At 37.8% G+C, this 25,123-nt stretch overlaps 10 protein-coding genes across 10 annotated transcripts; 5 read left to right on the top strand and 5 right to left on the bottom strand. All coding sequences in view use genetic code 12, as the record gives it.

Annotated features, from left to right (window-relative positions):
- Window positions 1-2: 2 nt before the first annotated feature.
- Window positions 3-1,919, bottom strand: RTG3 (bHLH/Zip transcription factor; the record flags this gene model as incomplete). Its single annotated transcript, XM_001527822.2, has 1 exon — window positions 3-1,919. One exon carries the CDS (start codon window positions 1,917-1,919, stop codon window positions 3-5), a length of 1,917 nt encoding a protein of 638 aa, XP_001527872.2.
- Window positions 1,920-2,810: 891 nt separating this feature from the next.
- Window positions 2,811-3,488, top strand: SFT2 (protein transport protein sft2; the record flags this gene model as incomplete). The annotated part of the gene is made up of 1 exon (XM_001527821.2): window positions 2,811-3,488. The coding sequence occupies one exon, from the start codon at window positions 2,811-2,813 to the stop codon at window positions 3,486-3,488; it is 678 nt and encodes a 225-aa protein (XP_001527871.2).
- A 223-nt stretch (window positions 3,489-3,711) lies between these two features.
- Window positions 3,712-4,173, bottom strand: HNT1 (Adenosine 5'-monophosphoramidase; the record flags this gene model as incomplete). Its single annotated transcript, XM_001527820.2, has 1 exon — window positions 3,712-4,173. The coding sequence occupies one exon, from the start codon at window positions 4,171-4,173 to the stop codon at window positions 3,712-3,714; it is 462 nt and encodes a 153-aa protein (XP_001527870.1).
- A 1,282-nt stretch (window positions 4,174-5,455) lies between these two features.
- On the top strand, window positions 5,456-7,975 carry CDC48 (AAA ATPase cdc48; the record flags this gene model as incomplete). The annotated part of the gene is made up of 1 exon (XM_001527819.2): window positions 5,456-7,975. The coding sequence occupies one exon, from the start codon at window positions 5,456-5,458 to the stop codon at window positions 7,973-7,975; it is 2,520 nt and encodes an 839-aa protein (XP_001527869.2).
- Window positions 7,976-8,097: 122 nt separating this feature from the next.
- Window positions 8,098-8,526, bottom strand: PVL30_000379 (uncharacterized protein; the record flags this gene model as incomplete). The annotated part of the gene is made up of 1 exon (XM_001527818.1): window positions 8,098-8,526. One exon carries the CDS (start codon window positions 8,524-8,526, stop codon window positions 8,098-8,100), a length of 429 nt encoding a protein of 142 aa, XP_001527868.2.
- A 943-nt stretch (window positions 8,527-9,469) lies between these two features.
- PVL30_000378 (uncharacterized protein) lies at window positions 9,470-10,369 on the top strand (the record flags this gene model as incomplete). Its single annotated transcript, XM_001527817.1, has 1 exon — window positions 9,470-10,369. The coding sequence occupies one exon, from the start codon at window positions 9,470-9,472 to the stop codon at window positions 10,367-10,369; it is 900 nt and encodes a 299-aa protein (XP_001527867.2).
- A 244-nt stretch (window positions 10,370-10,613) lies between these two features.
- On the bottom strand, window positions 10,614-12,455 carry PVL30_000377 (uncharacterized protein; the record flags this gene model as incomplete). Its single annotated transcript, XM_001527816.2, has 1 exon — window positions 10,614-12,455. One exon carries the CDS (start codon window positions 12,453-12,455, stop codon window positions 10,614-10,616), a length of 1,842 nt encoding a protein of 613 aa, XP_001527866.2.
- An 886-nt stretch (window positions 12,456-13,341) lies between these two features.
- On the bottom strand, window positions 13,342-16,314 carry CLA4 (Protein kinase; the record flags this gene model as incomplete). Its single annotated transcript, XM_001527815.2, has 1 exon — window positions 13,342-16,314. One exon carries the CDS (start codon window positions 16,312-16,314, stop codon window positions 13,342-13,344), a length of 2,973 nt encoding a protein of 990 aa, XP_001527865.2.
- A 3,735-nt stretch (window positions 16,315-20,049) lies between these two features.
- On the top strand, window positions 20,050-21,207 carry PVL30_000375 (uncharacterized protein; the record flags this gene model as incomplete). Its single annotated transcript, XM_001527813.2, has 1 exon — window positions 20,050-21,207. The coding sequence occupies one exon, from the start codon at window positions 20,050-20,052 to the stop codon at window positions 21,205-21,207; it is 1,158 nt and encodes a 385-aa protein (XP_001527863.2).
- A 43-nt stretch (window positions 21,208-21,250) lies between these two features.
- On the top strand, window positions 21,251-24,485 carry CCR4 (Glucose-repressible alcohol dehydrogenase transcriptional effector; the record flags this gene model as incomplete). The annotated part of the gene is made up of 2 exons (XM_001527812.2): window positions 21,251-21,256; window positions 21,936-24,485. 2 exons carry the CDS (start codon window positions 21,251-21,253, stop codon window positions 24,483-24,485), a joined length of 2,556 nt encoding a protein of 851 aa, XP_001527862.2.
- Between the last annotated feature and the right edge of the window lie 638 nt (window positions 24,486-25,123).

The following is a 25,123-nucleotide window of genomic DNA, read 5'->3' as shown; positions in this document are numbered from 1 at the left end:
TTTTAAAGATAACTTAGTTCTGCTTCTAAGCTCTCAATCTGGCGAGTCAAGTCTTCCCGCGTTTTCTGTTGCTGTTGTAAAACATAATTCAAATGGTTCATATAAACCACGGATTTATTCAAAATGGCAGACTTGTTAGGTTTGGTATCCTTGACCTTTATTGAACCAATCAAGTCACTAAGATCATTGGATTCTACGCTATTTTTCCTTTGCAAAGTTTGCACTGCACACAATTGGGGATTTAGTAGTGAGGGCGGCACTATAATACCAAGCTCCTTTATACGCTCTTTTATCAAATCACGACGTCTTCGTTCAACTGCATTATGAAACTCTCTACGCCTTTTTAATTTCTCCTCCTTGGATAATTGTTTCGTCGGAACCGAGAGGTGCGTCGAGTCTCTCGTAGATGTTGATTGGCTGGATTTTCCTGGTACAGATGTGCTTAAAATTGACGACTGCGTTGGAGGAGGAGATAGTGCACCCCAATTCTCTTGCTTAAAACCATGGTTTGGGATTGAAGTACTCATAGCATTTGTCGGACCAGGGTCATATAAGTTAGCACGATAAGTGCGGTCGTTTGGTGGTGGTGAGTTTAGATATGAGCCACCATAGAAATCAGGCGATACATAAGACAGTGGATCTAATTGTGGAGATAGGTATGTATTATTTCCTGGCTGTTGGTTTGAGAGCAGTTGTTGAGGAATTTGGGCTGCATCTGAATAAGCTCCAGGTCCACTTATACTGCCATGTCTTGATATGTTAGGACTAAACATGTTTGAATTTGCAGTATTTTGGTCAAACCCTCCGTGTTCAGCTATCGATCGCAATGAGTTAAAGTGAGCGCCTGCTTTGTTAGGAGGTGAAAAATATTGCGGACTCAAATATGATGTGTCTTCAAAGTTTTTACCGGGAGATATTAGTTCATCAAGATTGGTTGAGTTGATAGGGTTGATATATGCCTGTGAACTTTGGAGCAAAGGTGATATTGGCTGAGGTGAAGAGCTTTGTTTGGCGCTCGCTTCAAATGGGGGCGAGTTTAGTTGTGGACCTAATATTGCTTGGGAAAATGCCACGTCGTCCAAAAATGGCTCATTGGTAAACGACCCTGGGTTAGAGTTTAAAAACTGGTTGGAGTCTGTAGAAAATTCCTGTTGAGATTGCCTAAATTGCTGAGGTTGTTGCCTCTGAATTGGACGTTGCGTTTGTTGAGGTTGTTGAGGTTGTTGAAATTGCTGTTGTTGCTGTGGTTGCTGTGGTTGCAGTTGCTGTGGTTGTTGGTAGTTCAGGTTTGCGCGTTGTTGCGGTTGTTGACTATATGTGAATCCCATGGGACTAAGGTAATCACCTCCAGCCTCAAACGTAGACTCATTGTTGTTTTCCAATTGTGCATCTAAATTGGTTTCGCCAAATTCTGCCAGTTGTTGCATAGGAAATCCAGAAACAGAGCCAACAGCGTCAACAGCGTCAACGGCATCAACAGTAGCAGCAGTAGCAGCAGTAGCAGCAGTAGCAGCAGTAGCATTAGGAGCAGTGGTTGAAGAAGTATTTCCAAAATTATTGTCATAGACATTAGAACTATTTTGCGTGTCATCGTAATCGTTAGCGGAATTACTTGAATTGTCGAACTTGAGCAAATTGTTTTTCCCGTCATTACTTGTGTAATTCAACTCATCAATCTCAGAGCCCGGTTTATTGATATCAAAATTAAAATAAGCTTCAGTATTTTGCAATTCATTTTCCAGCTGCTTATTCGTGTCCTGCGGTGACTTATTTTCATTTAGGTCCAATTGCAAAGGGTTATAAACAAAGTTTGGCAAATCGTTCAAGTTCTCTTCTAATGCATTCGCAGAGTTGCGAGCAAAAGTCCGTTCGTCAACGGAAGTGAAATCAGAAGGACTATCTTTTAAGAATTGATCCATTTTAATGTTGAAGGCTTTGCAGGAGATTTATGAGGTAAATATATAGTTGAATAGAGAGAAGGAAGAAGATATTTGAAAAACGAAAAACAAAAAAAAAAAACGCACACACACACACGGAGAAGGCACTTCTCGAATCTTGTAGTGAGCAATTAAAAATTGAGGGTGGGCAAATGTAACTCAAAACCTTCCTTTGAGTGGTTAATGTGGATGAAAGCGTAGTGAACTCTATTAAATAGGGGTATTTTCTGTGTTGCCGTTGTCGTTGTTGTTGTTATTGTTGTTGTTCGTAATTGGTAAAGGATCTTATAAGGGAAGGGGGTGTAGTTTAGGCGTTCTGACGTATTTTTGGCGGAATTGGTTCACTTTATTTATTTTCCTTTCTTTTCTTTTCTTTTTTATTTTTTAATTTTACCCTCGTTTCCAAATATAATTATTGTATCAACATATTCCTAATATAACCACAATTTTTCTGCAACGGATATATTGTTACTCTACCAACAGCTAGCGGTTCTTTATTGTTTTTTTTTATAATTATCATTTTTTGATTCTTTACTTTGTCTTTTACCTAATTCTTATCAACACAACTGGCAACTTCTCTGATATATATATATATACATATACATATACTTCATTATATCTGCATAGTTTTGCCTTATTATTATTATTATTATTACTACTACTACTAAAACTGGAGCGGAAACTTGAATTGGAACTGGAACTGGAACTGGAACTGGAACTGGAACTGAACCATCGTATTTACTATTCAAACTAAGGCCTTTACTACCTGTCGAATAATACATTAATTGGAAAACAAAACAAAACAAAACAAAACAAAACAAAACAAAACAAAACAAAACAAACAAAAATAAATAGAGAAATTACATTTACCCCATGGCCAACGGAAACACAGAAAACATATTTCGACAACTGTTTCAGAACTGGAACGCAAGAACTACATATTCTACAAACTCATCTAGCCGCGGCAATAGTGGTAGAGCACAGCCGATTCTTACCGAGTGGTCTGATTATATAAAGCTGGGTACGAACGACTTGTACAGCAGGCTTCCAACATCGGTGCAGGATGCGGTATCAAGCAATAGCGCTTCTGCGCCAGCACAAGAACCATCATGGTTCCAGCTATCGCGACTAGAACGTTTGATTGGGTTTGGGTGCTGTTTGGGTGCATCAATGCTTTGCTTTGTTTTATGCTTCTTTATGTTCCCAGTATTGGCTTTGCGGCCACGTAAGTTTGGTCTTTTATGGTCTGGCGGATCATTGTTGTTTGTTGTTTCCTTTGGTGTGTTGCAAGGACCTTATAGCTACATTGGCCATCTCTTGCTGCGGGAAAGAATCGTATTCACAGTTGTGTTTTTTTCATCTATATTGTTGACTATTTACTCAAGTGTGGTGCTAAAGAGCAGTATCTTGACAATATTCACAAGTATTATTGAGATTTTGGCTGTGTTGTACTACACAGTGAGCTATTTCCCATTTGGAGCTTCAACATTAACTTTCTTTACAAGTTATATAATGGGCTACGTTGGTGGACTCATTGGCGGGTTTTTGTAAAGCATAAGTTCATACTTTTGATTAATATATATATATAGCTAGGCTAGTATTAGACTATTAACTTTTTCTTCTCAATGATTTCTTTCTTTGCACTCAACTCTATCCTTTCTTATAATCCGCAATCTACTAACTTGCGCCTGTTTATCCACTTCGATTTACTTTTTTGTCTTATTATTCATTCATTCTTTCTTTCTTTCTTTCTTTCTCCCTTGTTTCATTAGATTTACAATTTCTCAGTTTCATATTGTTCCAATTCTTTCTTCAATTTCTCATGCAACTTGTTTAGCTTGTCAAAGTTTGTTTCTTGGGCAGGCCAGCCAACACCCAATCCTGTTTCTTCATCTCTCTTAGGAATCAAATGGAAATGGACGTGATCGACCACTTGGTGAGCAATTCTTCCATTGTTTTGCAAGATATTGTAACCTTCGCCCTCAGGAGTGTTATTGTCATCCAATTTCAAGACATGTGTCAATTTCTTAACCACAGGTAAGATGTCACTCAAGTATTCATCTGGAATATTGTGTAGTTTAGCACCATGGTATTTTGGAATAACCAATACGTGACCTTCAGCGGTTGGTTGAATATCCAAAAACGAGTAGCTCAATTTGGTCTCGATAAGCTTTAATGAGGGAATTTCTCCCTTGATGATTTTGCAAAAGATACAAGAAGCGTTTGATGCTGCCATTGTTATGTTCAAATTGTGTTTTAATTTTGGTGATAAGCCGGAAGTGGGAGTGGTGTGTGGGAAGAGAAGAGAGGGGGTTGGAAGGGGCGAGAAAATTATTTGAATTGGTATTAGTTGACTTGGAAAGTCCTTTTGCAATAAGTGGTATGTGTCTCCTTGTTTATTTCAAATAGTAAAGAGGAGTTGAAATGTATTTGCGAATTGAAGGAGGTGGGGGGGGGGGGGGGGGTCAGATGGCGCTACCGAATGCGGTCTACTTGAAAGTGGGGGAAAGGGGACGGAAGGGAAGCGAAGGGAAGCGAGGGGAAGGAATAGGGAAGGGTATGGAGGAAAAGCGTGGAGTTTCGTGTAGTGTTGTGTAAAGGAGTAGATATGAAGAGAAGCAATACATGTACCCGTTGGTAGTCTCTTTGCTGTTATAGGTGTGATTCTTGTTATGGCCCTCGCTGTCTATGGGCAGTAACTACTTTTACCTCTCCTTTTCCTTTTGGGATCGTACAATTAGAATCCGATACCTCTAATGATACTCTTCTCAACTCTAAACTCTGCTGTTTGAAATCTTATCAATACATTCCAAAAAGGAATATTTAAAAATGAATGGATAAATCTGTAGAACCATTATTAATCTCACACAAGCACGAAACTGCTTTATCTTTTCATCAAATCAATAATATCATGTCAAAGGATAGATTGACATTTTGTATGTTTGTGTGTGTGTGTGTGTGTGTGAAAGTGCAAAAAGCAAAGAATAGTAAAACAAAGGGATAGGTGATATGAGAAAGACATAAAAATGTAATTTTTTAAAAGAGTTTTTTTAAAAGAACTATAGAATCAAAAGTAGGGTAGAAGTAGGAAATACTGAGACTATTTATGGTAACTACTAAAGTCCCTTTTGCTGACAATAAATGATGTTGGAAGCAGTATCTGTATCTGTATCTGTATCAATACCTGCATCAGTATCTGTGTCGCAAAAGTTTTGGTGTCATTAAACTTTCATACATTTAAAAATGAGAGCAAAAAAAAAAAAATAAAGAAACAAAGCATGATTAAAACTCACGACACTGATCTGACTTTTTTTCTTCGTTGTGTGGGACTTTGGCGCCAACGCACTTTTGTAATTTCCAGTTTGCCATCAAATCGCCAAAATCTCATAATTGCCTTTCCATTTCCTTCTTTTCCCAACAAATTATACACACACTTTTTTTTTTTTGTTTTCGTTATTCAATTTTTATTTTAATCTTGTTTCATCTACAACTCGTTAATAATTAAACATAATCCAACAATGGCTGGTGAAGAAGATAAAAAACAGCATTACGACGCTTCAGGGGCGTCTGCCGTGGACGACAAAACAGCCACGGCAATTTTGAGAAGAAAGAAGAAAGATAACGCCTTGGTGGTGGATGATGCGACTAACGACGACAACTCTGTTATCACAATGTCATCGAACACCATGGAGCTCTTGCAATTGTTCCGTGGTGATACAGTGTTGGTCAAGGGTAAAAAGAGAAAAGATACTGTGCTAATCGTGTTGGCTGATGACGATATGGAGGATGGTATTGCCAGAGTCAATCGTTGTGTACGTAATAACTTGAGGATAAGATTGGGAGACATTGTTACTATTCACCCTTGTCCTGATATCAAGTACGCCAACAGAATTTCTGTGTTGCCTATCGCTGACACTGTCGAAGGCATTACTGGTTCCTTGTTTGACTTGTACTTGAAACCATATTTTGTTGAAGCTTATAGACCAGTTAGAAAAGGAGATTATTTTACCGTAAGAGGTGGTATGAGACAAGTTGAGTTCAAGGTTGTTGAGGTCGACCCCGAGGAAATTGCTATTGTGGCCCAAGACACTATTATCCATTGTGAGGGCGAACCTATTAACCGTGAAGACGAGGAAAACAACTTGAACGAAGTTGGTTATGATGACATTGGTGGATGCAAGAAGCAAATGGCACAAATCAGAGAGTTGGTTGAATTGCCATTGAGACACCCACAATTGTTCAAGTCCATTGGTATTAAGCCACCAAAGGGTATCTTGATGTATGGTCCTCCTGGTACAGGTAAGACCATTATGGCCAGAGCAGTTGCCAACGAGACTGGTGCATTCTTCTTTTTGATCAATGGTCCGGAAATTATGTCGAAGATGGCTGGTGAGTCTGAATCCAACTTGAGAAAGGCTTTTGAAGAAGCAGAAAAGAACTCTCCGTCTATCATTTTTATTGATGAGATTGACTCTATTGCACCAAAGAGAGACAAAACCAATGGTGAAGTTGAAAGAAGAGTTGTGTCGCAATTGTTAACACTTATGGATGGTATGAAGGCAAGATCCAATGTTGTAGTTATTGCTGCCACCAATAGACCAAACTCGATTGACCCAGCGTTGAGAAGATTTGGTAGGTTTGACAGAGAAGTCGACATTGGTGTACCAGATGCTGAAGGTCGTTTGGAAATTTTGAGAATTCACACAAAGAATATGAAATTGGCCGATGACGTTGATTTGGAAGCTATTGCTTCAGAGACGCATGGTTTTGTTGGTGCCGATGTTGCTTCATTGTGTTCTGAGGCTGCTATGCAACAAATTCGTGAAAAGATGGATCTTATCGACTTGGAGGAGGAGACTATTGACACTGAGGTCTTGAATTCGTTAAGCGTTTCTCAAGAGAATTTCAGATTTGCCCTTGGTAACTCCAATCCATCTGCTTTGCGTGAAACCGTTGTTGAAAATGTAAACGTTACTTGGGACGATATTGGTGGTTTGGACAACATCAAGAACGAGTTGAAAGAAACTGTTGAGTACCCCGTCTTGCACCCAGACCAATACCAAAAGTTTGGTTTGGCTCCAACCAAGGGTGTCTTATTCTTTGGTCCACCAGGTACTGGTAAGACCTTGTTGGCAAAAGCTGTTGCCACCGAAGTTTCTGCCAATTTCATTAGTGTTAAAGGTCCTGAGTTGTTAAGTATGTGGTATGGTGAATCTGAGTCTAATATTCGTGATATTTTTGACAAGGCTAGAGCTGCTGCTCCCACAGTTGTGTTTTTAGATGAGTTGGACTCCATCGCCAAGGCAAGAGGTGGTTCTAATGGTGATGCTGGTGGTGCTTCCGATAGGGTTGTTAATCAATTATTGACCGAGATGGATGGTATGAATGCAAAGAAGAATGTTTTCGTTATTGGTGCTACTAATAGACCAGACCAAATCGATCCTGCTTTGTTGAGACCAGGAAGATTGGACCAATTGATCTACGTTCCTTTGCCTGACGAACCAGCAAGATTGTCAATCTTGCAAGCACAATTGAGAAATACTCCATTAGAACCTGGCTTGGACTTGCAAGAAATTGCCAAGATCACCCACGGTTTCTCAGGTGCAGATTTGTCATATATTGTACAAAGATCGGCAAAGTTTGCTATTAAGGACTCTATTGAAGCACAAGTTCGAATCGACAAAGCCAAAGCTGCTAAAGAGGCCAAGGCTGCTGAAGCCAAGGGTGAAGACGTCGACATGAAGGTTGAAGATGCTGAAACCGAAGCTGTGGAAGAGGAAGATCCAGTTCCTTACATCACCAGAGCTCATTTCGAAGAAGCAATGAAGACTGCAAAGAGATCTGTTTCTGATGCTGAATTGCGTCGTTACGAAGCATATGCTCAGCAATTGCTGGCATCTAGAGGTCAATTTGCCAACTTTAGATTCAATGAAGGTGGCAGTAGTGCTGATGGTTCTGGTGCTAGTGGTGGTGGTGCTAATTCTGGCTCTGGTGCCGCTTTTGGCAGCGTCGAAGAAGAAGATGATTTATACAGTTGATTAAGTTTGATTCGCAGAAGCCAAATTTTTGGATCAAGTAAAGCTAAATAAAATATAATAAAGTATACTAAAGTACTTGCTTCCTATCAATCGGTGTAATTCTATTTATTTTGTGTTCTATACTATATTTTGTAGTGCAGTTCATCAACACCATCCATTTTTTTTGGCAATCTAACAGCAACCCCGAGAGGATAAATTTGCACATTGTTAATATCCCACACACCTTCTTTAAAGTAGATGTCTTTCTTTAAAAACTCAATAATTTCATCCTTATTATCAGCAACTAAATGGAATGTACTTCCAGCAAATTTGGTCTTGGATTCATCCGTATATATAGCACCAGCTGAGCGGACTGGGTTGGGGACATTGGCTGGAATATCTTTCACATGCTGAGCACGGACTTTAGAACGATCAGCGGTGGGCAAATCAAAGACAGTGACTAAATATTCTGTTGACATTGTTCTATGGAAATTGAGTAATGTGGTAGCTGTGGCTTTGTAAGTCTTGGAGAGTGGACGATATGTTGCTCTGTGAATAAATGTTCTGAGCATGTAGGATTGATGTTAGCGTCGTACGAGACAAGGGTTAATCTTTACCTGTAAGTTGTTGTTGTTGTTGTTGTTGTTGTTGTTGTTGTTGTTGTTGTTGTTGTTGTTGTTGTTGTTGTTGTTAGTTGTTAGTTGTTAGTTGCAAATGAAAAAGGTATTTGTGGGGTTAAAGAGGTGAGCTTTTTTTGAAAACTTGTCGAGCGAATTGGATTGCGCAAAGACTTTGGGCCGTGTAAGTGAGAGAGAATGTAAATATGGGGGAAACACAAGTACGATAGAACAAGTTGAGTAGGATTTTTTTTTCCACCCTTTTTTTTTATCTTTCATAATCTATTCTTTTTGATCTAATGATAAGTAGAGTCAACCACTTCATAGAGTATCAAAATAGTTATTTTGCATTTTCTAGAGGTAGGAAGTAGCTGGTTCAATAAAGATTTTTAATTTTTTTTGTAGAAAGAAGTTGAGGTTATTGAGTACATTTCTAATTCGATATCATCTGCTCCGTATTCTTTCCACATTGCTTTCGAGAGTAAACAATATCTGGATGACACTAAATAGCATCTAAAAAAAGTAAAAAAACAAAGACAAAAACAAATGGCCTTTCTAAAAATATGCCTTTGCAACTCTTAGTAAAATTGTATATCAAAAGTTTAAAACTATTCTTCGAGATCATTATTGGTGACTTTTATATTTTTGGTGTAAGAAAACTGCCTAACCTCGCAAAAATGCTTCTCAAGAATTTGAAGTCGTTGAATATTTGAAAAGTGAAAAAATCACAACTGCGAAAAGCAAAAGAAAAAAAAAAAATTGACAAAAAATGACAAAAACTGACAGAAAAAAAAAAACTGCCTTGGTCAGCTTCTGATCCTCACCACGGAAGATTTAAAACGTTGAAGTCACTGGAATCACTGAAATCACTGAAATCACTGGAACCACTAAATACGCAATGTCCAATATACTAGAGAAGTCTTTAGACGACATTATAGGAGAGAACAGGTCTAAGAGACGATCTGCTGCCCCACCTCGGAAAAGAGGTGGAAGAGGTGGATCATTTTCATCTAGAGCATCGTCGCTGCATTATCGATCTTCCTCGTATGATAGACATCCATATCGAAGACCACCGCCAGATTCGTCTCGTCAAGAGGCTGATGTTTATATTCCACGCTCATCTTCATCATCTTCGAATATTCCACGTGATGTTCTTCAATTGGCCGGTGGTAGACCAACCTTGAGACTTCGAAACATTCATCCCGAGCTCAATGGTCAGGATTTGAACAATTTATTCAGCACAATCAACGATGTTGATTTCATCAAGTTTGATGATGAAAATGATACTATTGCTTACATTTGTTTCCAAAATGACTGTGAACGATCCAATACGGAAGCGATCGCGAAGTATGATGGTAAGAAGGCTATGGGCCAGATCTTGGGCGTAGAGAATGCAAATGTCGTGAGCTTGGCAGAAAGAATTACTTTAGCACCAATTAGCGAACGAATTCGTGCCAGATCTAGATCACCTCCACCAAGAAGAGATGGAAGAGGAGGAAGAGGAGGAAGAGATGGAAGAGGAATAGCGAGAGAAGACAGAGGTGGTCCAAGAGGAGCCAGGGGAAACAGAAGTGGAAGAGGTGGAAGAGGTCCAAGGGGTCCAAGAAGTGGTAACAGAGGCGACAGTAACATTGGTGCCTCGAAAAAAACCGCAGAAGACTTGGACAAGGAGTTGAATGATTATATGGGTGTCAACAATGGAGAAGAATCTAATGGTGGAAAGAACACAGAACGTAATGGAAATGCTGAGGGTAGAGAAAGCAATGGTCAAAACCAAGATGGGATGACTTTGGATTAGGGTAAAGAGCAATCATATTAAGTGATTGTTTATTTGTTTTATGTTTTATGTTTTTCATTTGTGGTTTTTTTTTCCCTTTTGTTTTTTTTTCAAGAAAAGAGTAAACGAAATCGAAATACGAAACCAAAATACGAAACCAAAATACGAAACCAAAAAAATTAAAATTTTAATAAAAGTTGTCTGATGTAAAAATTATTAATAAATGAATATAAATTTGTCAAGTTTTCAACAAGTTCAGCTTTGCTCAGCCCATACCTTGGGTCAATTCAACCATTGAAACATAAATGTTTCTTGTCTTTCTTCTAAACGTCTTTCCATAGTAGAAGAATGGAATAATTCCAGCAATAGTGACAAAGTCAATCACCGCTAACGCAATATAAGTGTTTGTTGTACCTGAGCCATCTAGCCAGTACGAGCATGCAAATGTAAACACACAGGCCAAAGTGTTATTGATAATGGAAACACCCACCATTCCTTGGATAACAATGTCGGGGTACGCGTCCATCAAGTATGACATCGCAGTGTCACCAATGGAGCCCCATCCAAAACCTATGAAACCCAATCCAACATAAATACATTGCCATGGCCATTCTTTATCTGCACCAACTCCAAACATGATTAATCCAACTGGTGATATAATCAAAGTGATGAATAACAAATAAAGTCTATATTCAGGTTCCATTAACCCGCCATGTCTCTTGGCAATCCAAACGACATGCTTATCGGACAAGTACCCGGACATGATACATCCAATAACGGCACCAATAAGGGTCGCCACATTCATCACTGCCACGCCGGTTCCAGACTTGCTCCATGGTGGATCGTAGAAAAATGTATCCTGTGTAGTAAGGAAAAAAGTCATGTATGCGTCTTGCAACCCCCAAAGAAGGCCAGATAGCCAGACTGCTGGTAAGGTGAAAACTTTAAAGTAAACAACAAATCTCTTGATGTACTGCTTAAATCCGTAACCCTCCAAGTATGGAGCGGGGGTGATGAGTGCAATACGTTGACGGTAAGATTTCGGTTTCTCTGCATGGCTTTCGTCGTCAATCTTGATGACTTCTCTGGAGGTTTCATGACCAAGAAAACCATGTGCCGATTTCAGCTTCACATCTTGCAGCTTTTGCTCTTGACCACATCTTGAGTTTTGATAGAGGAATGAATTCTCTGCATTTTTTTCTTGCTCTTGCTCTTGCTCTTGCTCTTGCTCTAGTTCTTGTTGTTCTCCGTCGATTTTATCCTTTTCCAATTCATCTTGGCCAAATGATTTTTCGTCAATGACTTTGGCCTCGTAGATTCTATTGTATAATTGTCTATCAAACACAGTCTCTTCGCAGCCAAAATATATAACAAATACAGTAACACCGCAAATGATGGCACCCATCCAACCGACCCAACGGAATGAAAGATGCAATGAGATAATATGCGCGATCAAAGGGCCCAAGAACGAGCCCACAGAAGTGGCCAAGATATACAACGTCAAAACACTTCCCAAATCCTTTTGGAAGAAAACATCACTCAAGCTTTGTTGCACTTGAGCTTCGGCACAAGCTTCAGAGATACCAACAAACATTTGAGACCAAATGGTATCTGCAGTTCTTCTACTTAATGCAAACCACACACAGCCCAAAGTTCCACAAACTAGACATATCAAATAAGTGATACGTCTGCCGTATAATGATGATGCTGGTGCGAAAAATAGACATGACCAGCCAATGAAGATGAACAAAACACCGGCACCAGTATTCATTGCATCATACGAAATTCCGTAAATCTCATTGAGTGAATCTTGTGCTGCGCCGGCATCATTCGACGTAGCTGCGGTTAACGCAGTAATGAAGGACAAAAGGATCAAATGCCAAATCTTCCTCGAGTTTGACCAGTTCAAGGGGTCGTTTGGAGAGTCGGTTGGCTGTGGAAGTAAAACAAAGCCATTTTTGTCTCGCTTCAAGGATTTATTTGTCTTGATCGAGTCATCGTCTTCCTTTCTTCCAGTAAGGATGTTGGTGGTACCGGGAATAAACGTATCATCATAATACTCTGCCGGAACGGTGTTTCCCTCCCACTCAGCGGTTGAATACTCCATTGATAAAGTTAATCTATGTCTGTTAATATTATAAGGCGAATAGGTATTAGAAGAAAGCTGACTTATATTTTTTTCTTGTTGTTTAGGTTCGTTTAGGTTCGTTTAGGTTTTTTTGGTGTTCTTCTCTTATCTAGAAAAGAAGATATATATGAATGAATAAATATACTTTTGGAAAATGACTTGTATAAACTGATATCGATGTCAGCTTGACATCGTGTGACCTTTACTTATGAAATACTGGGAAGGAAAACTAATGCAAAAAAAAAAATAAAAAATTTCAAAGAAAAATAAAGCAATGGTGAAGAAACCTATTAACCTATCGATTGCGTTGTATTCGTGTTAGTGGTATATTGAAGTCTTGTTGATGGTTGTGGTATAAAACTTTAGGTGAAGTACTGTGTTGGTGTATAACGACCTTGTTTTGCAGCTATCTTTTTAAAACCTTCTTTGATCTTGAAATGGGAAGAAAAATATGTCAAAAGAAACAATAAATTAAAAAAAAAAGAAAGTTAAGAAAAATAAAAAAAGAACCAGTTGAATCCTCTTCTTGGCTTTTTTTTTTTTGGTTTGTTTCTTTTATTTTTTTTATTTTATTTATTTTTTTTTTTTTGCTTTTTGCTTTCTAAAAAAAGAAAGAGAAAAATTTTTCTTTCCTCACTCTCTTTTTCTTTTAGATGATTTCTGATTGTTTGCTGTCGTTAGCAAGATAAACTACGATAAGCAAATTAATTATTAATTATATATAGATTTGGAATACGAAATTTCAGTTCATTGAATTAGTTAAGTAAAAATGTTCATTATAAGTACTCATAGTGTACATATGCATACATACATGTATGTATATATATATATATATATATATATACTTGGAAACCTGTAGCATGACTCAGTTATCATACTGCTGTTGGTGTTCTGATTGCTCCCTTTGCTGCTGCTGTTGCAATTGCTGAGTCTTTTTCCACTCCAATAATGGTGCCAATTCCTCAATCTTACCCGACTTGTGTAAAATGAACGAATGCTCTAAGAGTTCATCTGTAGTGGCTCTATATCTCACGTCAACGCAAAGACATATCGATAAGAATTTCTTGATTGAATTGCTCAAAAGCTCTGGTTTCTTCAATTTCGGTGTTCCATTTGTCGCGATTAGATACAAAGCTTTCAATGGCTCTTCATTCAAATAAGGCGGTTCACCTTCAATCATCTCAATTGTCATAATACCAAGCGACCACACATCGACTTTCTCGTCATACTCCTTCTGTTTAACAACTTCAGGAGCCATCCAGTATGGTGTCCCCACCATAGTAGCCCTCTTATTTCTCTGATCCGTCAATTTAGCACAAAAACCAAAATCAGTAATCTTAACATTACCATGTGCATCCAACAAGACATTATCCGACTTGATATCACGATGAATGATATGTTTCTTGTGCAAATGCTGAAGCCCTTTTAATGTCTCAAAACAAATTGTAGCAATTTGCTTCTCACTCAATTTGAAATCATTATTCTCAATGATTTCCGTTAATGACCCACCTTCCATATATTCCATAATCACCCAGAGCTCCGTTTCCTTGCGTAAATACGAGTCTAGGAAGTTGACAATGTTTTTGTGTTGACTATCTTTCATCACCAAGATCTCATTGATTATAAGCTCTTTTCTTGGCTGCACATTCAAATCCATTTGCTTTATCGCAATTTTTTTTCGCTCGGAGATCATCTCGGCCAAATATACATTACCACTTGCACCTTGGCCAGCTTTCTCGATTATCTTGAATAATGGCTTAGGATCTGCGCTATTCACAACAGTTTTCAATTTGGCAATGATTTGCAAGTCATTGAGCCTCTCCCTCTCTTTCTTTAATTGCTTAGCTGTTTTGATCGGAGCAGGGCCGGTAGCTGGTTGAGTCACTGGTGTACCAGCCTTTTTGGGCTTTTCAATAGCACTTTGTTCTTGTTGCTGCTGCTGCTGCTGTTGTGTTTTGGGTTTCAAATGCAATGGCTGAATTGGTGAATCTCCTAAAGGATTGAGTGGTTTAGTCACCAGGTGCGCTGCTCCCGCTGGACCTTTCAAAAGAGAGTCATTGTAAGCAGAGGATTTAGTCTCATTGTAATTGTAGTCACTATTGTTGTTGTTCAATTGCTTTTGAGGTAATAAGGATGTCTTGGTAGGCGAGGTTTTGCCAGTTGTACCATATAGATTGATCTTGTTGAGCTTGACATCAGGGTGAATGTTTTGATTAGCCAATTTGTTAAATGAGGAGTTAGAAGGAGCTGATGATGAAGGTAGCGTTGGAGGGGTTTGTTTTGGGGCAGCAAAAGAAGATTGCTGCTGCTGCTGCTGTTGCTGCTGCAGTGATGTTGAACTAAATTGTTGCTTCAACAGACTTCCTTGCACATTTGAAGAAGAAGAAGAAGAAGAAGAGGCAGAAGCAGAAGCGGAAGCGGAAGAGGAAGATAACGATGATGCTTGAGGCGGAGGCGGTGGTGCTCGTCTTACTGGTATTAGATTATCTTCTTTTTGATGCGATGGCGACTCCTCTGCCTTGCTGAGGATATTGCTCAATGGCGAAAAGTTTTTCTCTTGTGCAAAAGTAGATTTGTTGTTTAAAGATGACGATGAGGATGCGCTAGTCAACTGCTGCTGTTGCTGTTGTTGTCTAGAAGGTGGTTTTGGTGCAACTCTACTTGGCTTGAATTGTGATGCATTGCTTTTAGATGGTGGTTTTGTCCATTCTTGTAAATTGGAGTTGTAGTCTGGAGCTCCCAATACCCTGTCGCTATTGTTGATCATGGGTGATCCCATGGGTGTCCCATTGTTGGATCCTCCGTTGATATCTGAATAAAACTCCAAAACTTCAATCACTGCCACAGGATCTTTTTTCCAATCTTCGTTTGTGATTTTAGAGTGTTGCAAGAGACTTTTCCAAGTCTCTGGTAAGCCAGTGAAATTTCCACTAGCTGGATCAAATCCAACGTGGACTTTATGAGTGAAATTGATGGGGCCAGATACATTTGCGCTTCCTCCATTCAATGTTGAGGAAGTAGTGGAAGATGATGCTAAAGAATTATTAGAACGTATTTTGTTATTGCCATTGAAACCACCACTTCCAATTCCATAGTCATTTCCATTGCCATTGCCATTGCCATTGCCGTTGCCGTTGCCACTATTTTTAAAGTTGAAACCCAATGATGACTGTGATGAAATTCCATTGGAGATAATTGACGATGACTGGCCGATTGGCACTGAGGGACACTTGGCTGCAAATGCATCCAACCAATCAGAGTAGTCGTTGCTATGTTTTATTGAAATTAGGATGGGTTTGCCATTGCTTTTCGGTACTATTTCAAAAGATTGTGCTGTTTTGTTGTGGCCAGTTTGCGGTTTCAACTGTATTGAGCTGATCAAGTTCAAGGGAAACGACAAGTCGGGTATGGGTTTATCTATTGGACTTGGTTCTGCTTTGTAAAAATTTAACGTTCGATCGTTGATATTCATAAATCGTTTGTTCCATCTAAAGGATGTGAATATACCATCGTCTTTGACGTGGACCCAGCCAGATTGACGTTTGTTTGAGCTGATGTTGACTTCTATTGGTCGTGGGGTTACACCAAATGGCAAAGAGGAAGAGTTTGAAGTTATTGCAGTTGGTGCTACTGTTGTTGATGATGTTGATGATGATGATGATGATGGTGGTGGTAATGATGTTGATGGTGTTGACGATGACGACACAAAGTTGGTTGGTGCCAGTATACTGTTATTCAGTACATTTCGTTGAGCACCTGTGAGGTGTTGGCGTGATTGTGTTGGTGGTGGTGGTGCTCGTCTATGATTTTTGAAATCGGACGTGTAGACACTAGTCATATTTTCTTAATGGTGGTAGTGTACTAGTTGTTGTTGTACTAGTTGTTGTACTAGTTGTTGTACTAGTTGTTGTTGTCGTGGTAGAAGTAGTGTTGGTGGTCTAGCAAACGCAGTAAATGTCAAAGTCTAAATCTAAATTTGAATCTGAGTTTGAAATTACAAGGTAATGTAATCGGATTGGTGATAACCTCTTCTTGTGGAAACCAAAAAAATAAAACAGATAAAGGAATGTCTTAGGTACTGTTGATGTAATTTTGGTGGATATATTGAGTTGTAAGAAAGAAGAAAAAGAAAAATTACTCGTCTAAGTCTCAAGAAATTAGCACTGATAGTATTTAATGTATGTAAATATATCAATATGTATTTGTATTTGTATTTGTATATGTGTGTATTTTGAACCAATATACTATAGCTATAATGCAATTAGGAACTGTATTCAAAAAAAAGAAAAAAAAAATATTATTCAATTTGGTATTAGACTTTGTTTCTCATAAAGGTCCTTTTGTGTTGCGGTAAGCTGGTACGCTGGTAAGTGACGGGTTTTTTTTTTGTTGATTTTTATTTTTATTTATTATATTTTATATTTTCTATTTACAGTTTGTACATCTCTTCTCAGCATGTATATATATATTATTTATACAACTTTGAAGTTGTTTTGAAGAGTATGTAAGACGAGTGTTTATAGTTGTTATTATATTCGTTTTGGTTTCTACATAAAAGGAAGAATAGAATATTTTATTTTATTTTTCTCTAGCACTTTTAGCTCTTCCATCTCTCTGTACATGAACGACTACTACTTCTCTACCTCGCCTTAGTTGTTCATCTGTTTCAATTACTCAATAATTCTGTAGTATATTGAAACATTTGTTGAAAACAAAAGTAGACTCTATGTTTCACACTCACACTCACACTCACACTCACCCTCGCTCAACACTATTGTACAAGTTTGTGAAAATTCGCCAACCATTTGAGTATTCACAAAAGAGCCGTTTCTCGGTTGTTTTTTTTTGTTTCTCTCACATTCTCTTTAATACATATGTATATATGTATATATACATGTGTGTGGGTGGGTGGGTATGTGTTTTGCTCTGAAAGGGGGGGCAGATTGGTGGGATGGGCATGCCATGAGCACACAAATTGGTGATGTTCGTGTAAAACCTTATTGTTCTTTCAACCACAAAGACAGAAAAGATAGAAAATAGAAAATAGAAAATAAAATAAAATAAAAAAAATAAATTTAAATTAAATAAAAAAACAGAAAACAATATTTTTATGTGTAAAAAGGATTGGAGTTCATAATTGAGAGGAATGTGGAAGTGTTAATGCAAAATAAGTTGGAGGGAGGAGTGGGAGGAGAGGACAGGAGATAGAGATAGAGATGGTGGGGGTACAAAAAGAGAAATTTCACATTAACGATAGCATACAGTTCATTCGAGAGAAGGTTACGATGTTATGAGGAGGAGGGGAGGGGAGGGGGGAAAGGGGGGAGAAAGAATCCCAAGGGTTCTCTGTCAGAACATTGTCACAGACTGTTGTTAATTATTATCGCCTACTTGTTGCAGCTTCTGTTTTGCTTCGCATCTCTTACTCTCTGCAACAACAGGTGACACAGTGTAAAGATTCTGCTGAGAATATCCATCTACTGCCAGGATACTCATCATCGGCACCATCATCATATTCTTGTTCCTATTCCTGTTCTTCTGTCTTTTGTCTTCTGTCTTCTGTCTTCTGTCTTCTGTCTTCTGTCTTCTTTCATTATTTGTTTCATTTTCAACAAAATGTGGAACAAGCTATAATTATACTCTATTAGGAATACTGAGACGCGTTTGTATCATTTTGTTGCTTAGTGCACTACAACCCATTTATCACAAATGCCTTTTTTTTCTCCCCCAAATTCTGAGCCACAAAATCAAAGTATTTATCTCATCAAAAAACAAAACAAAAAGAAAAAGAAAAAAAAACCGCCCCAAAAGCAAACGAAGAAAAGAAGTGAATAAATTCCTTGAAAAGAAAAGAGAAGAAGAAAAAAAAAGATATACATAAGAAATTCAAAGTGAGAGAACAAAGTGGCAGAAGTCAAGTCAAGTCAAGTCAAGGCAAGAAACGGTATTCTGGATGACAGAATGCAAGGAACCTCAATGATGAAACCCTGTTGACTAAGCCTTTGGCAGGAATGGGGTTAATCATTTTTTTTATGTTAAAACCCGTGCATTTAGATGACTTTATGAAAAATCCTCCTAGAAAAAAAGCCCATCTATATTAATGTAAACATAAATACAAGTATGTGCCTCTCGACATTACCAATCTTTATTTTGCTCTTTCTTTTGTTCTCCATTCTTTTTAGAAAACAAAAATTTGCACTCTAGTTGTTATCTTTACTTGAATATCCTTCTTTGCTTCATTTCCCGACAAAAAAAAGTAAAAAAAGTAAAGAAAAAAAAAATTCACAAACTTCAAAGAGAGAGGAGTAGACTAAAGCAAAATACAAAATTGTAACATGTTGATACAGGACATTCATATTAATAATCACATCTAACAGCTGCTTCTGCTACTCATTTCTTGAACGTTGTGTAAAAAACAAAAAAAGCTTGAGAGAAAACATTACACTTTTTTTTTCGTACTGATAAAGTTGCACCAAATAGTGCTCCAAAGTAATTACAAATACACTCACGTGACAAAGCCTCTGTGTTGATAGACGATTGGTGGAGAAATATAAAAATAAAAAAAAAAAGTAAGAAATTGGGGAGATGGTGGTAGTGTAAGTGAGGATATAGAAGGTACAAGTTCACCCACAAATCTAATTGTTCTTTTAAAAAAATTTTTTTATTTTATTTTTCATATATATATATTTACATAACAATCATCTTCTTTTCCTCTTTGAATCCTTGACGTGTAATATAGTTCCCAACGCACATGTGATTATTCAATCAACCATTTATCAATCATCCATTTATCAATCAACCATTTATTAACTAACCATTCATTGATTAACCATTCAACAACATTCGCATTAATAATAGCATTAATTGTTTAGCCTTTATTTTTTGTTTTTTTGGTGGCTATGCATAAATCTTGTGCTTCTTCTTTTTGCCCACACGTTTTCGGCAATTTAGGAGGAAATAATCCTTTTTTATACTACAATTACGTCAAGAGAAGCAACTAAGCGCACCAAAGTTTTAACAACAGCAAAAACGAAACCAACATTCAAAGTCAAACTCAAAGCCAAAGCCAAAAAACCATAAGCACAAACTAACAACAGAATATAAAGAAAAACTTGATTAGGAATAAACCAACTTCTTCTTCCTTTTTGCTTTCTTTCTTTTTTCTTTTTTTCTTTTTCTTTTTCTTATTCTGTTTTTTTTTTTTTTTTTATTTTTTTATTTTTTTTTTTACTTTTATCATTCACAGGTCTTCAAAGTATTAAAAACTCAGCACAAGTTGTTATCCTTCTCCACAAAAAAGTACTGGTTTGTTATTGGAAGTTGTGCTTGCGTGCTCGTGTCGATGATACTATTGATTTTGCGTCTGGGTGGTAGTATCGGGTTTATTAATAGTATTGGTAGTAGTATATGTAATAGTTTTTCCTGCAGCAGCATCACCACCACCACCACCACCACCAGCACGCAATTTGCATTAAACCACCAATTCCGCAAGTTTATCAATACCTTTGCATTCAAAACAGTATCAGGCCACTCGCACCACTCAGGCATTATCGTTGACAATACAAACACACCAATGACCTTTGAAGACTATGACGCAATGAAATACAGAAGATGGATTAATGTCGATGTTGAGAAACAACAGAATAAAGACGACCCCAACATTGATATCGACATCAACATCAACATAAATGTTGATACCAAAAATAGACACGGTGACCATGATGCTCACGACGAGAAGCTGAGGTTTTCCGTTATGTCATACAATTTGTTACTACGACATTATATGTGGCCACATGTCTACCAATCACTACCCCAAGAATACCTCGATTGGGACAGTTACCGATTTCCATTAATCAACAAAACTATTAAGCAAATGAATTGTGATATCATGTGCTTTCAGGAAATGGAATATTTCCTATACAAAAAATTCTGGAGCAAACTGTTTCCCACGAGTGAGTACGAAAGCTTCTTTATCCAAAAATCATCTATAAACCAGTCAAGGAGCAGCGAAAAAATTGACGGAGTGGGGATTTTTATCAACACCAAAAGGTTTCAAGTTTTGGATGAAAGAAAGATCAACTTTGCAAAGCTAGTGATGAAACACCAAACAAAATTCCAATTCACAAAGGACTTTGTATCGAGATTACTACCGAGAAACACCGTGGCTCTTATACTTAAATTACACGACAAATATACAGACAAGATTGTTTATGTGACAAACACTCATCTATACTGGTCACCCCAGTTCAATGATGTCAAGGTCCTTCAAACAAAATTACTTTTAGCTGAATTGAAAAATTACATCAAGGAAAACTACAAAGACGCTTCAGTAATCTTTTTAGGGGACCTAAATTCAAACTTCAATTCAGATGTCTACCGACTATTGAGCGAAGGTCTAGTTGATTTTACAACTGCAAAATCATTTTCAGGTAAAAATTATGGATTAGGCAACGCACTTATTGATCACAATGGCAAAATTCAAAGTCCATTCAACCTATCAAGTGCTTACCAAACATTAAAGGATACTAATATGCTCAATTTCACCAGTTTTGCACCATCATTTGCTGATGTCCTAGATCACATTTTTGTTAGTGAAAATATTCATGTGCACAAAGTGATAAGCGGGGTAGACAATGATTATTGCAAAAACCTACCAGTTAGAGGGTTCCCCAACGACCAATTCCCATCAGACCATATCCCAATAGCTGCAGAGGTAAGTTACCGATACTAACATGTGAAGGAATTGTAATAAGAATTTATAGAGCAATATATATATGTTTGTATATATGTTTGTATATATGTTTGTATGAGGCGACATCGAGACGTGGGTCGTGTGCGTTTGTAGAATTTTCTCCCATCATCAACACAGCTTCCATTTCTCACATACAAATAGATACATCAACATAAACACACACACACACACACAATCTCTTTCTCTCTTTCCCTCACTCTCAACGATCGAAAAAATTCCGAAGTGATCAAAGAATCAGCAAAATACAGTTTTAAAGAGTAAAATTCAACACTAAAAATAATAAACAACAACAACAACAAAAACAACAATACAAATCAAGACGTATCGAAAGAAATAGAATTTAATCACGTTTTTACAATCAAATTTTCTTCTTCTTTTCATTAATCCTTTTGGTTTCTTTTCCTTTTGTTTTTTATTTATTTATTTATTTTATTCTTTGGGGCATTGGATTTTCCAGCAGCTCATTTCAAACTTTGTTTTGTTTTCTCATTCCATCGCTTTTGTCGCAATAGGTGCTGATTTCATCGCAAATAAGAAAGACAAGAGCATACCAACAACAAACCAACAAACTTACAAACAGCTTAACAAAACAAGCTTAGAGATTTAGCTGGATCGGCTTTGAATAGAGACAATTTGTGGAAAAGGTAATTGCTCTATCATTGCCATTGTGATAAGCCATAGTCCATAAGCCATCAGATAAAGAATAGAGATCAAAGAGAAACATGAATTTAGGGAACAAGTTTCAGCACTCATCACAAGTCCAGGGCCAACCACAGTCTAATTTGCAAGCTCAACAAATATTGTTGCAACAACTTCACCAGGGCCAGTCCAATTTACAACAACTGCAAAACTCTTCTCAGCAACAGCAGCCACAAAACACGGGAGGAACTGGATTGGGAGCAGGCTTTCAACCGAACGAGATCTTCAATGATGGTTTAAACCAAAACTTGTTTCCAAACAACTTTCAAAGAAATCAATCGTCTTTGCAACAGCAACAGCCACAGCCACAAGCACAAAACCAACAGCAACAGTTTTTTCCGCAATTTCTGCATAACCAAAGCAACCAACTGAATGCAACGGCACATTCATTGATTGGCGGGATCCTGCAGTTACAGCAACAACAACAACAACAACAACAACAACAGCAGCAGCAGCAGCAGCCATACCAGTCAAATCCTTTGTCGCGCCAACTCCCACATCTTCAACAACCATTCTTTGGCCAGCAGCAACAACAACAGCAGCAGCAGCAGCCACCACAATTACAACAACAAAAGCAACTCTCTCAGCTCTCACATCTTTCGCAGCAACAGCAACAACAACAGCAGCAACAGCTTCAACAGCAATTGCAGATGCAAGCTGGTCAATTGCCAACAGTGAACTTGAAAAATAACATCCCTAATGGTCTCGCCAATAATTTGATGGTGGATACACCAAATACGATCTATTGGCAACATCAAGAACAGCTATGCCAGATATCACGAGCTACAAAAATACCGCATTCATACGCTAGGCAATATGCCTCAAACTCACGCAAATTGAAGAATCCATATAGCGATACCAAGTCTATAAGTTTGGTCGAGGCCACCAGAGCAATGATTGCAAGTGCGGAAGAGGAGGAGGAACGACAAAAAAGAAGTAGCCTGGCCAATAGCGATACACCACTTGCATCAAACTCTGCACTACTACATAACAAGAAGGTATCGCAGGAATTAGACGAAGACTCAATGGAGGAACAGCGTATGAGATTAAAGACTAAAGGTAGGCAATTGTGGTGTCAATTGGATCTAAGTGGTCAAGGCTTAGTTCAGCTCTCACCCAATTTGTTTCACTATGATTTTCTTGAATCCTTATACTTGAACAATAACAAGTTGACATCGGTGCCACCAGCTATTAGTAAATTGAGAAGTTTAAGAGTTCTTGACTTGTCAAATAACAAAATCAGCGAACTTCCTTCCGAGCTTGGGCTTTGTTTTAATATAAGATTTCTCTACTTGTTTGACAATAATATAAAAACCTTACCCAACTCGTTTGGTAATTTGATTGAACTTTTGTTCTTGGGGATTGAAGGAAATCCAATAGACATGAAAATTGCGAACATAATTGCCGAAAAGGGAACAAAGGAACTCATTGCTACTTTGAGAGACCAGCAAACTACGCTAAAGACACCAAAGCCAAGACCGTGGTTGAAGGTGGAGGATGATGGAGAAATTGTGGATTCACACGAGGTGTATAACCAACAGGATAATGACTCTTCTTCCAATCTGTTCACCATGCTTTCGTACAATACATTATGTCAGCATTATGCCACACCTAAGATGTACAAGTTCACCCCATCTTGGGCTTTGAATTGGGAGTATCGTAGAAATGCATTGGAGAAGGAGATTTTGCAGTATGGCACAGATATTATATGTATGCAAGAAGTTGAAACTAGAACATTTACAGAATTTTGGCTCCCGCTTTTGTCACAAAAAGGTTACAAAGGTTTGTTTCTTAACAAGACCAGGTCTAAAACCATGAATGAAAACGACTCAAAGAAAGTTGACGGTTGTGCAACTTTTTACAAGGTGGACAAATTTACATTGGTGCATAAACAAAACTTTGAATACAATAGTGTTTGCATGGGTTCCGAGAAGTACAAAAAGACAAAGGATATTTTTAATCGATTTATGAATAAAGATAATGTGGCACTAATCTCGTATTTACAACACAAGGAGACTGGTGAAAAAATATGTTTTGTCAATACACATTTACATTGGGATCCAGCATTCAATGATGTCAAGACTTTACAGATTGGTATACTTTTGGAAGAGTTGCAGGGTATAATCAAGAGATACCAGCATACCTCGTCAATGGAGGAAGTGAAGAACTCATCCCTCGTCATTTGCGGTGATTTTAACTCGGTTAAGGAATCTGCCGTATATCAATTATTCTCCACGGGCTCCTCACAAAGTCACGAGGACATGGCTGATAGAGATTATGGCAAATTCACCGAGTCGGGTTTCCACCATCCGTTCAAGTTAAAGTCGGCATATGAGCCAGTTGGTGAATTACCATTTACGAATCTTACACCAGCGTTTACTGATAATATTGATTATATATGGTATTCAACGTCAACATTAGGTGTCAAAGGTCTCCTTGGTAAAGTTGATGAAGAGTATGCGTCGAACTGTATTGGGTTTCCAGATGCAAACTTCCCATCAGATCATGTTCCTATTTTAGCCAAGTTCCAGATTAAAAAATCTGCACAGGGTCGTTGAATGGATGAGTGAGTGAGTGAGTGAGTGAGTGAGTGAATAGGTGACAGAATTATGGAGGAAGCGATGGAAGAAGAGGGTGTAAGAATATGATAGTTGTGTAGAATTTTAAAGATTAAAGAGAACCAAAAAAAAAGGTTTTTGTAAGATTTGTATTTCCTTCACCAAAGACTCCTTTATAGTATGATCTCGGACCGATTTTGTGTCTCTGAGATTCCTCACAGATTCCGCTGGAATCTCGGAAAAATTGCACAGTGCAGCCTCTTTTTTCTTTTTTTTTTTTTTTTTTTTTTTCCTTCTTTCTCCCAGTATTTCCAGCACCAATAGAGGTGAGGTGAGCCACGAGGCGCGTGGGGGATCGAGAAGAAAGAGGGCGGAAATGGTGGAGGGTAAACAAAAGATCTTCCGTGAACAATATGCTTAATGGTATCATTGCACATTTTTCAACAAATTATGTTTCTTCAATTTTCTATATTCTATTTTCTGTTTTTCTGTTTTTCTTCTTTTCCTTTTTCCTTTTTTCTTCTTTTCTATTTTCTTTTTACTGTAGTTTGCTTTGCAATTGTCATTTATTTTCAAGACATCTTTCGAATTTCTTCTTAAATTCTATAAGGAACATAACACTTTAGGTTTCCTTTTTC

Source organism: Lodderomyces elongisporus, chromosome 1 (assembly GCF_030384665.1).
Source record: "Lodderomyces elongisporus chromosome 1, complete sequence".
NCBI classification, from domain to species: Eukaryota; Fungi; Ascomycota; class Pichiomycetes; order Serinales; family Debaryomycetaceae; genus Lodderomyces; species Lodderomyces elongisporus.
Note: the sequence above shows the minus strand (reverse complement) of the source record. Positions and strands in the feature narration are given on the sequence as shown.